Raw genomic sequence first — 15795 nt, 5'->3', positions numbered from 1 at the left:
TCCCAAAGCAGTTTTTGTTTATGAATACTGTTATGTTAAGCCTTCAAATATCCAATGGCCAAATGAATCCCTCTGTAAATTATCACCGCTTCACGTTAGGCCTTGAAAGTGTTAGAACAAGTTCAAATCTCTGAGTTTCAAATGGCAGGCCCACATGTTGTCCACATTCTAGAATTTTCAAAATTGGACATTGTCTAAACAAAACTTAATACAGAGAAATCTGAAAAAGCCAGTGTTTGAAAAAAAAAAAAAACGCTTTTTTTTTTCCAACAGTTTTTGCAGTTGTGGTGGAGAGAAAACAAATGAAACAAGATAAGATGGATTACACTTCAGAAAATAATCATTGCAAGGGGTGGAGAAAAGTTGGAACTGCCATAAAAATACATGTGTATACATTCTGTGTATAATTTATTTACCACAAAACCATGAGTAAGTAAATTCAATGAATTCACACAGAAAGTTTTTAGGTTATGAAGAAAAACATTTAATGAAAAAAAGTTTACATTTGCTAAAAAAAACAAAACAAAACAAAAAATCTAACAAAAACCAAACCTTTATCTTGCCATAAACACAAAAACTAGCTTGGCAAAATTAATTTAATGAAATACACATAAAGAAATCATTGCCTGGCACATTGTCATTCATTGCCCTATTTACAAAATAACTTGAAATTTTGTGACAATCAGTGAAACTATTCTACACCATCTACATAGTTTTACTTCACTAAATACTTGTTCTATTCTTGTTTATTTTTCAATTCTAGAGCAATTCTATCTTCTTGGTAGGCAGGGTAAATAATTGTCTTAAAATTATATTTTAATTTTATTTTTTTATTATTAATTACATTTTACTTTTGGAAGATGAACATTAACTTTTACTTGTCTTCATTTCTTGTAAGCTTTTCGGATTCTTCTGTCACGTAGTACTTTAGAACAAAAAACACAAGATAGACATAATAAATATTTTATCTTGTATACATATGTATTAACAGCAGATAGATGTAATGGCATTTCCAATTACAAAGTTATTTGGAAACGTTAGAGCAGTATCCCATTATCTAACCACAGTACCTGAAACCCAATTTCCTATTAGATCCCATATGCTAGGCTTCTTTTCCACAAAAATTCTAAAAGAGAACCTGTTCAGTTTAGGTTTAATATTTTTCTTTTTAAAATCAATGAATAAAAAAGGAAAGATCTGCAAGACAAATCACAAGTTAACTTAAACATTTTATTTAACATAATCAATTACGAGCTATACTGGGGTAAACCTCTCAGTCTGTTGATATATGGACTTACATAACTTCATATCATTTTTGAAATGGCTGAATGAAACGCTAAATTAAAAAAAAAATTGGCTTTCAACTGAAAAGTCCTACACTGGGTCAAAATGGATAAAACATAGACACAAGTTAACATGCACAGAATGTTAAAATTCATATTATGAAATTCAAGATAATGCAACATTCATTTGAATTCTTAATTCTGACAAATGTGCTATAATCTAATATTAGGCCAATTGAAGAGTCTGGTTTCCCTCTGCTTTAATCCTCCCACAGTGACCAGAGGACTCTAGAAAGTCATCTCCATGCCACAAACTGGGCCAGGTTTCACCCAATTCAAAGGTTCTGGATCTAGACCCAGTGAAGGACTTACAGTGTGTGGAGGTGGCCTGGGGACCAGCCAAACAAAGTGCCAGGATCATACCACAAGATAAGCTGCCCTCCCTCAATTAAGTAATGATGTGACTGTAATAGAATCAGTAGAAGAAATACCCACACAGAAAGATTATGGAACAGTCCACGAAAATTCCTAACTATTCTTACAACAACAACAAGTTCTTGGGATATTTAAATAATAAGGTAAGGAAGTTCCTTTTGAATACCTGGGGAATTGTAAATATAAATTAAAGTTAACTGATGCTTATTAAGGCTTTCAGGATAGGTGCTTTAAAATGTAAATAGGTTAGGGCAAAAAAAAATCCCATTGATCTGGGGCCTTCAACTCTTTAGAACAGGTGCAAGAGAGAGGGACCAGATAGTTTGCTCTTACTTTACACACAATTGTAACAGGTTAGTTACATAGTTTTCTATAGCTGCCAAGGAGGTTGGGGGAGGGGGAAAAGGGGAGAAGGAAAGCAAATAACGATAAGAAAAATGTATAAGATGACAATAAAGAGTCTGGGATGATTGTGGGTCTGCAAATACCATTATATTACAGCATAGTAATTGATGTTCATAATGATGACTACTACTTATCAAGAAAAGGTTAAATTACATTTTGAATACTTGGCTTTAGAAAGCAGAGAAGTGTGTAATAGATTTTAGGAAGGTTTCTATCTAAAGTGGTTAAAAAAAAAAAAAGCTAGTGCTTAAAGGGCAGAATGAGGGTTCGGTTATCCCTAAATTTAGCTTATATTATCCAAATCTGATACTACTTGGATAAACAAGACATTACACTGTACCTTGAAAAGAATCAGGGTTTTACCATCATAACAAAGGGATGCTTTACGCTTTTGTTTCAGAATAACAGAACTAAAAGCAAACTTGGTTACCTACCCTGCCCTGCAGTGCTCATTTAAAATTTTTGCTTTGTTAGGGAGAGAGCTCAACATATTCCAAAGCTTAGGCACTCCTCCGCCCTAAGACAGACAAGATCTGTTTCATCTGTTCTGGAAAAGTTGACCATATATGTGTTATCAGCACAGAATAAGGTAAAGATTGGTATATACCTGGGTATTTCTCTTCCATGTCTGCTTTGGACGGTGATATAGGGTTGGCTCCTTTCAGTCCTGTATCCTTTTTATTGTTAAGGCTACGTCTTAATCCACTTGTGTCCTTTCAATTCCTCCCTCCTTTCACTTGTTTTAGACGTATCTCAGGTACAACCCCGGCAGCAGGAAGTAATCTAGTGCTTTTACCTTGAGATCACAGTGCCATATGGCCCTTACTCACTGAGTTCTGTTTCGGTTTCTTCTCCTGGAGACTCTTCCCTAGACACTATTGTTTTTCTGTTTTGCCACCGACCTTATTTCTAGATATTAATGACAAAAGCTTCTCGGGGAAGCTCCTGTGCGATCTCTTTGTTTCTCTAGACCACGTATTGTTAGACCCTTGGGATTTGTCCTCTACCTCATTTTTGTCTTTAAATTTTAAAGCTGCCATTCCTATATTTGGACTTGCGCCTCTAAAACTCTCTGGGGGCTGTTTCATAAGTTTCTTCTTGTCGCCCTCTGTCTTACGCTCTAAATTAACCTCGTGTGATTCCTTAGCAGACTTCACGATATTGCTCGATCTTAAAGATTCCATAGCAGGTAACTTTTGTTTGTTGTCTGTGTCGGATCTGTCTCTTAAATTTGACTGATTTTCCTTATGAGTTGTAGCTCTCTTTCTTACTGATATTCTTCGTTCAACCATGGCCGGGTTTCCTGGGTAGCTGTTCTCACCTCTTCCATCGCTTGCTGTCTGTGCTTCATCTCTTTCACTCGATAAACTGAAGTTCAATTCCTTAATAGTTTTATTTCTAATTCTCGGGTGCAACACCAGAGTTTGGCCTTTGACGCCTCCCATGAAAGACTCTGGCCAAATCTGCAAAGACTTCTTTTTAACATCTGGGTATATTTTATTATCTGATTCATCAGGAAATATTTTATTCTGTTTATTTTTAGATCGCAATGCCACTATTGCTTTGTCCGTAGCTCTTTTTTCTAGTTTTTGCTCTTTCAAGACCTTTATTGGGTTTTTCTCATTTTCCTCTGCGGGGGATGAAACTATTTCGGGAGCGATATCACTATCTTTCAATTTCTCATCATTTTTAATTGTATCATCAGGCCGCAACGCCATCAAAAACCCTTTCTTTTCATTCTTCTCGATTGCTAATCTGTAATTTTTCCCCACCAAGGGATCAAAACCTTGTGCTTTTAAAGCCCCTAAGTTTTCATTCCTTTTCCCGGGCGGTCTCCTACCAAGTTCCTTTTTGTCATGTGTTGGTGACACCTTTGATTCACTGGGTGGGTCTCTGTTTTCATTTCTAGACGTTAACATTAGCCCCGTCCCTGCATCCGCAAGTGCTGAGCTTGCTCTTGTTTTTTTAGCTGCTTGGTCTCTTTTGATAGGAATCAAAGGTACCCTGACATCTACCTTGTTGGCCACGTCCCTAAACATTCTGGTCCTCCCCTTCACAGGCTCCCTCCTTTCTCCTTTGTGCCAGGGTGACAAGCTCCGGGCTTTTGGCCGCACAATCCTCTCCTTCACATTTTTCTCCCAGGAGGTCACCACAATCTTTTCATCAAGCGATTCTACACTTTTGTCTTTGGCTTTAGATCTTACAGACACCATTATTTGACCATCATCATTGAGGACAAAAGCATTCTTTTCATCTGGAAAACTCGGCAGAAAATCCTCTGCTTCTTTCTCTGTGATTATACTTTTTGTTTCATTAGGTAATTCATCACATTCTTGAAGAATACGACTAATTTTGTTTCTTTCATTAGGTAAAGACAGAACTTCTTGATCCATCATAATGTGATCTTCCACGTTCACTGAGTATAACCCTTCAATTTTAGAGATATTAGATGTATTTTCTGAAATGAAAAACAGATATCAAAAAAATTTAATTACACAAAGCTAGACATCTGATCAGCGCATAGATAGTCAACCATGGTTTTAAAAACACAAAAAACAAAACCCTAGATCAAATGTTCAGTCTAAGGATCTATTATAGATCAGGGGTTTTACATTTTTCATTTACCTGAGGGTTTCTAATCAGGCTTTGTCTAGGTGTATTTCCTTTTAAAAACCAAGAGATCCTTCTTTTTCTCTCTAAGAGAAAAGCTTAATTACTTAATCTTTTGGACCAAGTCTTATTTACCAATTATTATTCATATATTTTTAGTCTAGTTTTTGTTATTTTTCAACAGGATATTAGAGATATTTCTTTTTATCAAAATGAGCTTCTGATTTAGTTTTAAAGTTCTAGCTACACTTGTATCACCTATCATTTATTCCCCACCCCTCCAAAAAATAAACACAGTGTGAGGAGAGGTCTGAGACATATGCTAAGGAGATAAAATTGTCCATTCTCTGAAAATATTCCTTAGTCTTATATCAATTCCAAAAGGTTCCACCAACTTTACTCAAACCTATTGAATATAAAATATAAATATTTTTACTTACCAGCTTCTTCAGAAGACCTACAGCAAATTTTCTTTTGCCGTTGATTCACTGATTGGTCCTAAAAGGATTAGAAAATGTTCATACATTTTCAAAACTCTAGCAAATCTAATTTTTTTTGAGAATTCACAAGACAAACTTGCTAACTTAGTGAAATATAATTTTGATTTATTTTCAAATATCATTTATACCTTAGAATTTTTAAAGATGCTACATTTAATACTATGCTCACATGAATCATTGCTATTCAAAGGATAGAATTTTATAGTCTTGTTCTTACAAAGACTTCTCTTTGATATACATACATGATACCTTACTTACTACAGTAAAAATTGATTATACCAGTTTCTACTTCAAGAAAACTCTTGTGATCAAAACAAGATGAGGAAAAATTGCCTTCCACATTGGAGAAATACCCAAATTGATGCCCAAAAGCATTATGAGAGTCCTTATGTATATAATGAAAGGCACCTATAAAGGTAACCAATTTCCCATCATTGTAATTTCCTCCCTACTGCAGCCCTGAACTAATAATAATAACAATCATCCAGATTTCACCTCCAATGAGAAAACAAAAAAAAAAAACAAAAAACAAATGCCAGTGATATCGTTGAGTGGCTCTACCTTTGGTTTGGGGGTTTTCATTAATTTTTTTGAACCTATTAGATCTTCCATCGATTGCCCCTTTGTTTTCTTTGGGCTTCTTAATTTTTTGATGACAGTGAGATCTTCCACTGACTCTTTTTCTTTAGATGTCATATCCATCTTTTCCATGCTCGTTAGATGTTCTGCAGGTTTCACACGTGCAGTTTTAAAAAATCTTCTGACACCTGTTAAGTTTTCTAATAGTTTTGGCTTTTCCCTAGGAACTCTCATACCCGTTAGGTTTTTTACTTCCCCTGATTTTCTTCTCAGTTTCCCTAGGAAGCCATGCTTTCTTCCTATTGGTTCCACCTTGGGAATTTCATGAAATCTCCTGAAACTCATTGGGCATTCTTCTATGTCACATTTTTGCCTTGATGTTTTGACAGGCTTCTTACTAACTTTCACATCTTCTATTACAGGCTCCTCCTTTCCCTTTGGAGTTGTTATCAGTCTCCTGATCCCAGGCAGATATCCTACTGATTCATGTTTTTGGTCCAGCTCCATGAGGAGGGCCTTGCTCCTGTCTTTGACTGGTTCCACCACTTGCTTGGCAGCAGCCACCCGCTCCTCTCCTGCTTTCGCCTTGTCCTCCAGCATTCCCAACAGTATCTTGACCGCTGGTGTCAGCGGCTCCACGGAGTCACATTTCCACTTCGGAGTCTGCTGCTCTACTGTCCTCAGAAGCTTCTTTGGGACTTCAGCATGGACTTGCTTTGGGGTCGTCCTAAGATTTTCCTGAACAAAATCTGCATCATCCCCAACAGAATCTGCCGCTTTGCTTTCTCCGTCTTCTTTCAATTCTGCCACCACTGATGTTCGAGTTGTCATAGGCACTCTGCTGCCAAGTAAGTCTTCTGATATTTTTGTTTTTCCCTTTGGGGTTATTACTTTCTTCAAGCCTCCTCGCTCCTTGGGGTCATTCAGTGGTCCACCTCCTAGAGCAGTCTGCGTGTTCAGCAATACGATACCTGACTTTAGGCCCACCCTGCAAATTTCTGTTTGGGTAGACTGTTCAGGTTTTTGGCCTGCTGATCGGTCAGTGACGGGGGGCTCTCTATTGGATCTTATCTTTAAGGAACTTGTGACTCCTAACTGACCTGACAATTTTGATTTTTGATTTTGTAGGTCTATGTCAACTGCATTTTCTTTTTTATAATACTCTTCTGCAAGAGTCTTAGGAGTAGCTCCTTTGATGTTAAAAGTGTTGGCCCACAAATTCGATGTTATATGTGTAGCTGTAGCTGGTGTTATTACTGGGCGCTGTTCTGCCAATGTCACCTTGTTTGTGTTTTCATTTCCAAATTTTTCTTCCATATCTGTAACTTTTTGATCTGGTGGTGGAGTTTTAATTCTGCTAAGATATGATGTTGATACATAGTCCTTTGGTAGACAAGTCTTCCCCTTTTTTGAACCTGGTGTTAATATTTCGTGGTCTACATCGACATCTCGAAGTGGAATCTTCATTATTTCATCACTTCTAATTTCAGAAACTTCTTCCAATGTTTGAACAATGTTATTGGCTTCTACCCACAATTGTCGGCTCCTCGGGCCTAGAATGCTCTGACCATGTAGCTGTTTTGCTGTCAATCTCCCTGCTGTAACAAATGACAGAATAAAGACAATTATGAAACAAAGACTGTGCCTCCCCCTCCCCAATCTAGAGACATTCTTCTTTACGAATTAAAGGTCTACCCCCCCAACTGTTTTGGAGCCTTGTGTTTTCCTGGCCAATGATATTAATATTTAATAAGATGATGCAAATCTGTGCCTGTCCAGGTAAAAACATATGTACGGTTATGTTGCATTACGTGTAAATATAACATACAGACATACATCACTTTAAGTTACGGTTAGTTTGGTTGGAATACAGAGTACATGAAGGGGAGCAATATGAAATAAAGTGGGTTTTGGGAGTTTGCGTTTAATCCTAAAGGATGAGGAAGCCAACTAAAGATTCTTGAAGCATACTAATTACTCCGGGTTAGATCTGCACTTTAGGAAAATAACTTTGAAAACTGTGTGAAGGGAAGGATTGTGGAGAGGAGGTCAATTAGGAAGCTATTTTAACAGTTAAGGGCTAGAGGCAATTAGGGCCTAAAAGTAGAGTGTTGGCCACATCAGTAGAAATAAAGGGATAAATCCCTTTATTCTTGGAGAGAGAACCGACAAGACTTGCAGTTGATTAGATGGGACTGGGGTGAGATTGAAGAGTCAAAGATTCTTTGTATAGTTGCTAAATATAACTTATAAGAAATGTTTAAATTATCATATCACAAGAATGCACATTTTGATGTTAGCTCTCCTTATTCGTCAGAAAGTAAAAATTCTACACGGATGGGTCATGTAATTGTGATTCAGTGAGGGCCCAGCTCTTTGGGTTGAAGGTTAGCTATAGCAACTCTGGCATGGAGAAGGCTTGTATTTGACGTGGGGCTACAAATACAAAGCGTAACTTGCCATTCCCAAGTTTCACGGAAGAAGAAAAAAAGGAAAACCAACCACTAAAGTCATCACGTGACAAACATTCTGAAGAGTCGTTAGGAGACCCATTTGGAGTGTCCGTAGGTATTTCAAACATGTCTGCTAATCCTATTAATGAAGAAAATAAGTAACATTAATGTATGTGATGAACACATAGAATCTAATATATGTGTATAGACTGTGTATATTACAGATACATATTTTTTTGAAAAATGTAAAAAAGTCCTATTCCACCCTCTTCCAAAAAGAAAACAATGCTACAGAGTCCCCTCCATGCTGTTCACGAGATCTCTTCTCAAAGTCCAGGGCACCCAATCAATCTAGATGCAAAGTCCTGGCTCTCATTCCCACTTCAAACAATGCAACAGACTCCCTCAGCTCAGCCTGAGTAAAGATTTCTTCTCAAAGTCCAGGCTGCAAACTCAAATCTCCTTTCCTGCTCCCTTCCACTGGCTTTCAGCTCTGCTCCACCGGCGTTTAAGCCAGTCTGTCTGCTTCTCTTGTTCTACCGAGTCACACCTGCCTTTATCCTTCCCCGACCAGATACAACAGGATACAACCGAGCCCTGCCCAGAGGCTTAACCATGCCAACTGAGAGCTATCATGGGGCTGGTTTGTTTGGAGCTGAAAAGAGAGGTCATCCCACTAGATCCGATTACAACAACTGGTCAGGACCTCCAACAAATGTGTGCTCCCCCTTCTGCAGGAGCTGGGGAGCGTTTCTATCAGCTCTTTTAAAATCGTGCAGGCAGCCCACATGACCTTCTCATGGCCGCCTGTGAACACTTTTTCACCTGTGAAATCCTCATTCATATCCATCTTAGGGTTTACAACAAAGTTGTTCAGCATCCTACGGGGCCGTGTAGGCGCAGTCACTTATTCAGTGTGAGCTCTCCCAATCACTATGGTGCAGGGAGAGTTTGCGTGGCCTGTGCTAAAGGGATTCTGAGCGTGGTTTGCAGGCTTCTTCTGTAAAGTAAAAAGAAACATTCCCAAAAATAAATTCAGTATTTCTTAATGTTTGCTCAGGTGATAGTCATAAGTACACAAGTGTAAACGTGTAATACATATGATGATATATATATGTGTGTATATATATATATACACATGTCCATATATACACACATATATTATTATATATATGTATAACATGCACACACACACACACATGTAAAAATGCTCTCCACATTTCTGTAATGTACCTTGACCTTGGGAGTTAATCTCTTCTGCTTTTTTATTATTCTTCTCTCAAGACCATGTTTTATAACAATGTGTGCTTGGGGTTTTTTAGTACCTAATCTCACCACATCTGCCCAAGAGTGTACAACTGTTAATAAAAGCAACAAGCAATTAATAAAAATAAATTCATTCAAACAGAAGATAAATTAACATTTTTTGGATAAAACAATCAACAAAGAGAAATCTCTAAACACTGATATCTTCCCTGTTTCTAGTCACCCAACTAACTTCAAGGCATTCTCTCCCCCACTTTCTTGCTGGGTACATCCAGTCAGATCTTGCCATTTATCTCTTGTCTCCACATCTATCACATCAACTCCTCTTTTCTCTTGACTCACAAATACCACCACGTACTGTATCTAAAAGCCCCCCCCACCCCCTCCACTCTCACTGCAAACTGATTTGTAACAAGTGCCTAACTCCTGTTTTCCCTCCTTTTAATTTCTTTCCTACAGTAGTTGCCAAAGTGATTTTTGCTAAACCCAGCACACAAGTCTTGACCCACGTCTCAACTCCTTCCTGTTATTCTTGATAAACCCTAAGCAGCTTTCTATCACTCCCATGGGATTACTAACTTTTCCAGCCTTGTTTTATTCACACCTTTTACCTCTACCCCACATACAGCTCTGCACCGTCTGACCCAGCCATATTCTGGCCTTCTTACTGTTCCTCCTACATCTGTTCCCTGTGTTGGTAGACTGTATGTCTTAAGCTCTTTGAAGCCAGGGGACCGCCTGCCCCCTGCCTATAAAAACCATCTTAAAATTATTTCCTGCTCAAATACCCATGAGACTGGCTTCGGATGCAATGCTTCTCCTTTTCGCATACGTCATTTGGAGGGTATCATGTTGGCTTCTTCTTCCAGAGAGGGATCTCCTCAGGAGCACTGGTGTGCCCACAATCTTGTGGGGGTCTAAGGAATTCACTCTTTTGTCCGGAGACTGGGACACAGTAACCTCATTGCTGCAGGGTGCAGACATCTTCTTAAGACTAAGAGTGGTCAGCAACTCCTGTGATAGGTTTTCTGTATGCAGTATCCCTCGCACTAGATTGTTGGAAGGCTCTTTTTCTGGTGGTTTAGGACGCGCCTGCTGAAATAGACATTTTGACACAGTTTATAAATGACAAGATCTGCCATTATGGTTCCCTAATAAATAACTGAATATACCCAAGGTGCATCAAAAGCCTGTGACAGACATTTCATTTGAGTCTGACAGCAACCCTTTGAGGGCTAATCCTCCAGAGACCATCTCTGCAATGGCACCCCTTTGGAGACCAAAGTCCCCACCAGCTGCCAGTCAGCAGTGAGCCGGATGATAGCCGCACATATGTCTCTTTATAGCAATGATGCCAGCCATCATCAGTCCCGGAGCACATTAGTTTAGGCCTTGCCTTCCTAGCAATGAGAGCTACGCTACCCCAGAGGTGGAAAGGATTGCTTCCCCAAGGCAATTGGAAGTAGACAAGGTCTTCAAACAAAGCCTGTATGGCCACTTGTTAGGAATGCTGGCAAGTTCACTGGTTTGCTGCAGATGCAACCATCGAGCTGACATCAGCTCGAAAAGCACAAACGGAGTTTTCCATTACGACTAGACCTCAGTGCTTCAGATTAACTATCTACCACCACCCAGTGGCAGCAACCAAAACTGCAGGGGTATACCTTTTGTAGTGTTGCTTGGCAATGGATTCCTTTATTTACCTAGCAGCACTTGGCAGGTTAGCAAAGAGTTTTCTCTTTTCCCAATGACCCCAGGAAATAAGGACTATATTACTTGCCCCTAATTACTATTAGGGACTAACAACGGCAGTACAAAGCAGAAGCAGAACATGTTTAGAGTCTGAGGGCCCTACAAAAGGTACACGTCATCCCTCTTTGAGGCTCTGAGGCCTTGCAAGTTTAGGGTCTGATTAAGTCAGAGTGTATAATGGGCAAAAAAAGGTTTTGTCTATTTTGTGAATCATATACTATGTATGATGGCAAATGTTAAATGAGATTTTATGTCTCAGCCTCTTTTTAAACACTGCAATAACCCTACCGGACCTAGAGAAACTCAGGCGACTTGAGTGTGTTCACACATCTTCTATATCAAGACCTGATGCTCCCCGTATATGCTGGAATACCTTGAGTCACTAGTGTATGAGAAGCCAGCATAACAATAAATAACTGAACTCTCTCCACATTTTTGAAGATAGGATAATATATACCACTACTTGTTAAAAATGCAGTTAGGGTATGGATCATAGAGAAACGCATAATTTAAAATACGGATGGATTAAATGCTTGTTTAAAATATTGTACCTTCATAATTGATTTTGGTGGCCCAGTCCAAGGAGGAGAGGTTCCCAGTGACGTTTTTTTCGCTTCTGGGCTTTCTCCTTTTTTAAGAGGTTTATTGGGAGGTGAATTTTCGTCAAATATTTCAGGTTCTAGAAAAGCTCCAAATGTAACTCTTTTTTTCAAACATGATTCATCATTCTCAGTAACATCTTTAAAAGAAAAAAGTATATATTTGTATACACATTATATATATATATATATGTTTGTTTAATGTACTTAGCTCCACACACTGAATAAAACAAAAAGATATGAATACACACACATTATAGCTTGAGACAAATTGGGACGTGAAGGAGCTTTTCAAAGTCTCCTTCTCAAGAGGATATTCTGTGTTGCCTAGAATCCGTCTCTGAATCACTCCTGGAAAGCACTGTTAAAAGATGGCGAGGGGCCTTTGGGAGCAAAAAAATTAAGTGTTGCCTTTCCAGCGTCCTCCTCCTGATGGCATCTTTGGATGGGTTATCAGTTATCAATGACCCTAAAAATTTAACTTTTCATTATCTGGATCTGTTGAGGAGACACAGGCAATAACATTGAGAGGGAAGGATCAAGCTGATCAAGCATCAGGAAAACTCCCTTTGGCTACAAAATAAGAACCCAGACTAAATGGATCTTACAAACATGTTTACATGTAGACTACACAGACTACTACACACAAATGGCAGAAATGGAAAATCTCTTTAGAAATTAAGATTTACCCTGCTTCTCGGAGCTCGAAGTAGACAATGAGTCATCAAAATCACTGACATCAAACTCAGTGATATCAAGTGACACAGAACGAATTATCTCATCAGCTTCATTGTCAGAGGCGGACAAGAACTTTGTTTTACGATCATCTTTTGTGAAGAGTTTTGGAAGAAACGTTGATGGGGCCGCTGCGGAATCTGTAGAAACAGGTCCGAAAGATGCAGAGTCTGGAGACACTTTCATTTCTGAGAAGGCTTCCAGTTCTTCTTCAGTGTCACTCCCTATTTGTTTTGAATCTGAAGCTTGCTTTGTATTACTAAGTTGGCTACCACCACTACTCTTCCTTCCCTTCGGGCTTCCTTTAGCCGAATCTACAGATTCGCCCGTCTCTTTACAGTCTACCCCCGCCTCTCTCCTCAGTCTGGGCAGTCGGCCATGGCCATCACTCCCTAAGAAGCGCATGTCGGGCCTCTTGGTTTGGGACCGGAGTGTGTGAAGGGAGGGTTGGTTGTGGGTTTCTACCAGGGCCCTCCCAGGAGCCGGCCTCTTCCTCTTGTCCTCTCTCCCGCCGCCCTTAGTATTTCTCCCCAAATTGTCAGCGAGACGCTCTTCTCTCTCCTGTAGTAATAATACCAGGGAGTCTTCTCCCTGAGCCCACCGTATCAAAGAAGGGCTGCTCCAGAAGCGGTCCTCCCAATCTTTTTCATCAGCGCTGCTGTTATCGTCGGACCAGTCAGAGACCGTGACACACTCTATGGCCTTGTCCCACAAGGTTTCGGAGTGGGGTGAGTGGGAAAGTTCCGTTTCCCACTCCCAATCATCCCCGGTGACTTGACTTGAGGGCCCCAGATCACCTAGCTGTTGGCTCTGGGGATCGAAGTCGTCTTCGACCAGACCAAAAATGTCACTAAAAGGAGAGAAACCGTCCAGGTTTTGCTCACCCTTTCCCGGAAGCCGGGGAGTTGAAGGAAGGCTCAGGTCCCCCCCACTGCCCTCAGCCGCCAGATGGGCGGGGGCGGCTTTCTCAGCGATGTTTGTGGCACTTTCTTTCGGTTCTTTGGTTTCCAAGGTAAGGGGTTCCCACATGTTGTCTGCGGCGCTGGCCCGTCCTCTTGATTTCTCTGGTGTTATGATATTCTCTTTAGTGTGTTTCGTAGGGATATTTCTGAAAGACACCTGGTCTGTGCCTATATTAAAAAACAAACAAACACTAGAAGGTGTGAAAATATCTTCTTGGAATATTTTAGAACTAGCAATTAGTCAATTTTACTAACAATTAATTAGTAATTGAATACTTGAAAGTAAAACGAAAAACCTCCCCCAAATTATTGTTCTTTTTAAGTCCGTCTATAAACGAATTTTTGAAAACAAAAAAACCTCCCTCTTTCTATCCCCTAGGAATTTAGTCATGTTTCCCCCAAATGGGTTCATATAAAACATGTATACTCTATTGTATAACAATAGCCTAAGTTAAGAATTAATTTTCTATTTATATTGAAGGTCCTTCTTATATACTTGTTAGCACAATTGCACATACAACATTTATATAAATAGTATGAATTCTCAGTAAATGTTTCATTTTCCAAGAGGAAAACAACATGTACACACTGTTGAGGACCCTGCATAGTTCCACACCTAGGCTAGCAGCAAATAAAGCAGCTTCACTAAAAAACCAACAAACAAAACCCATTACAAAACTATTGCCTCTCTCCCAAACCAAATCTTGTCCCTCCCCCGACCCCTTTCCCTATATACACTCTATGCTTTAAAGTATGTTAATTCAGCTCATATACTTGTATAAAATGATCCTAACAAGATTAGCTAAGCCTCTCTCTAACCTCTAACCCCCTTCCCCCTCTTCCCTTCCCCTACCCTAACCCCATTATCTGGCTCCAGGCCAAAATGTTAAGTATTGCTTAGAATTTAATCTACTTTTTTTTTCTTCATTTAGTTTCAGTTCTAACCTACTGCTGAACAAGGTTCTACTGTTTGTTTCCCTCCCTCCCCCCCCAAAAAAACACATAAACAAGGAAACAGTTACTGACCAGGGCCCAAAACTGAGGTACTTCGGGATCGAGTTGGTATCACCTATGAATTGGTACAGGTGCCAATTAATGTTTATATATACTTTGTGACTATAAGGACAATACCACTATTATAAAGATACCATCCCCATGCCCCCTTATCAAGTTAATTCCCATGATAAAGCTAAACACCCAATATTTTAATGAATAAATAAACTGTTATAACTTTGTTATAAAATTCTTCGAATCTCAAGGTACATATACATTGTTCTAATTGCTTACAACATGCATCATATTCTACATGAGTTTTTATCAAACTTATTTTTGCATCAGTAGTAGGGTCCACCTTATAAGAAACAACCACAGACTTCAAAAAGATGGCCGAGAAAATATCCGATTTATGTCTGAATCTTTCTATAAATGTCAGTGTTAAAATCATGAATTAATTCTAAGTGTTAGCAGCAGAATTAAAACTGTCAACCCCATCACTGACTGAGCAAAATTAGACATGAAAAGCCCAGAAGAATTATTGGAAGATCCCTAGAATGTCAAAACAGAAAAACCTTATGCTTTCATAACTCTTACCTCTTTATTTTTTGCTCCTGAAGGCCTTCGTGGCTTTCTTTCATTTGGAGAGTCACGTGCATACTCAAACCTGAAGAAGGTTAAAGGTAAGGTAAGATGGTTTAAAAATAATGATTTTAAAAAGTCGTATTAAATATCTGGCAACCAAGCTAATTACCACCTAATGATGGACATACATAATACAAAGTACTATATATATTGGCACATGCATATAAAATTACTAACTTAAAAATTAGCACTCAGTTTTCATAGTAAAAGGAAAATTAATTTTTATGCTTGGCTTTTTCTTTCCTTCTAGAATTCAAAGGCATATATTTGATTACCTATTTAATAAAGGAACTCATGATTATGGCCTCGATTTTGTGAAGACAGGAGGCAACCAGGCTTGTTTGCCAAAGATGGGATGTTAACTGAGACTTGAAGAAAGCCAGGGAAGCCAGGAGGTGAAGATGAGAGGAGGGAGTGGGAGTGTTCCAGGCATTTGTGGGGGGGGAGGGGGGGAGAGAGAAGGACAGTTAAGATAAATGCTTAAAAAGTCAAGTGTATGTCTTGTTTAAAGAACAGCAAAACAAAGAGAACAATCATTTGATGTCAGGGTGTGTGTGTGTGTGTGTGTGTGTGTGTGT

At 39.1% G+C, this 15795-nt stretch overlaps 1 protein-coding gene across 1 annotated transcript; it reads right to left on the bottom strand.

The window, feature by feature from the left end:
- Positions 1-567: 567 nt before the first annotated feature.
- MKI67 (marker of proliferation Ki-67) lies at positions 568-15234 on the bottom strand. Its single transcript, XM_027860777.1, is given in 12 exon segments — positions 568-925; positions 2731-4581; positions 5174-5231; positions 5795-7410; positions 8315-8404; positions 9091-9265; positions 9499-9623; positions 10320-10626; positions 11835-12022; positions 12572-13747; positions 14606-14648; positions 15170-15234. Coding segments are annotated over 9 exon segments (5217 nt in total). The 5' UTR covers positions 13647-13747; positions 14606-14648; positions 15170-15234; the 3' UTR covers positions 568-925; positions 2731-2998.
- Between the last annotated feature and the right edge of the window lie 561 nt (positions 15235-15795).

Source organism: Vombatus ursinus, unplaced genomic scaffold, assembly GCF_900497805.2.
Source record: "Vombatus ursinus unplaced genomic scaffold, bare-nosed wombat genome assembly UNPS02014252.1, whole genome shotgun sequence".
NCBI lineage: Eukaryota > Metazoa > Chordata > Mammalia > Diprotodontia > Vombatidae > Vombatus > Vombatus ursinus.
The sequence above is the reverse complement of the archived record's forward strand: the minus strand, read 5'-3'. Positions and strand labels throughout refer to the sequence as shown.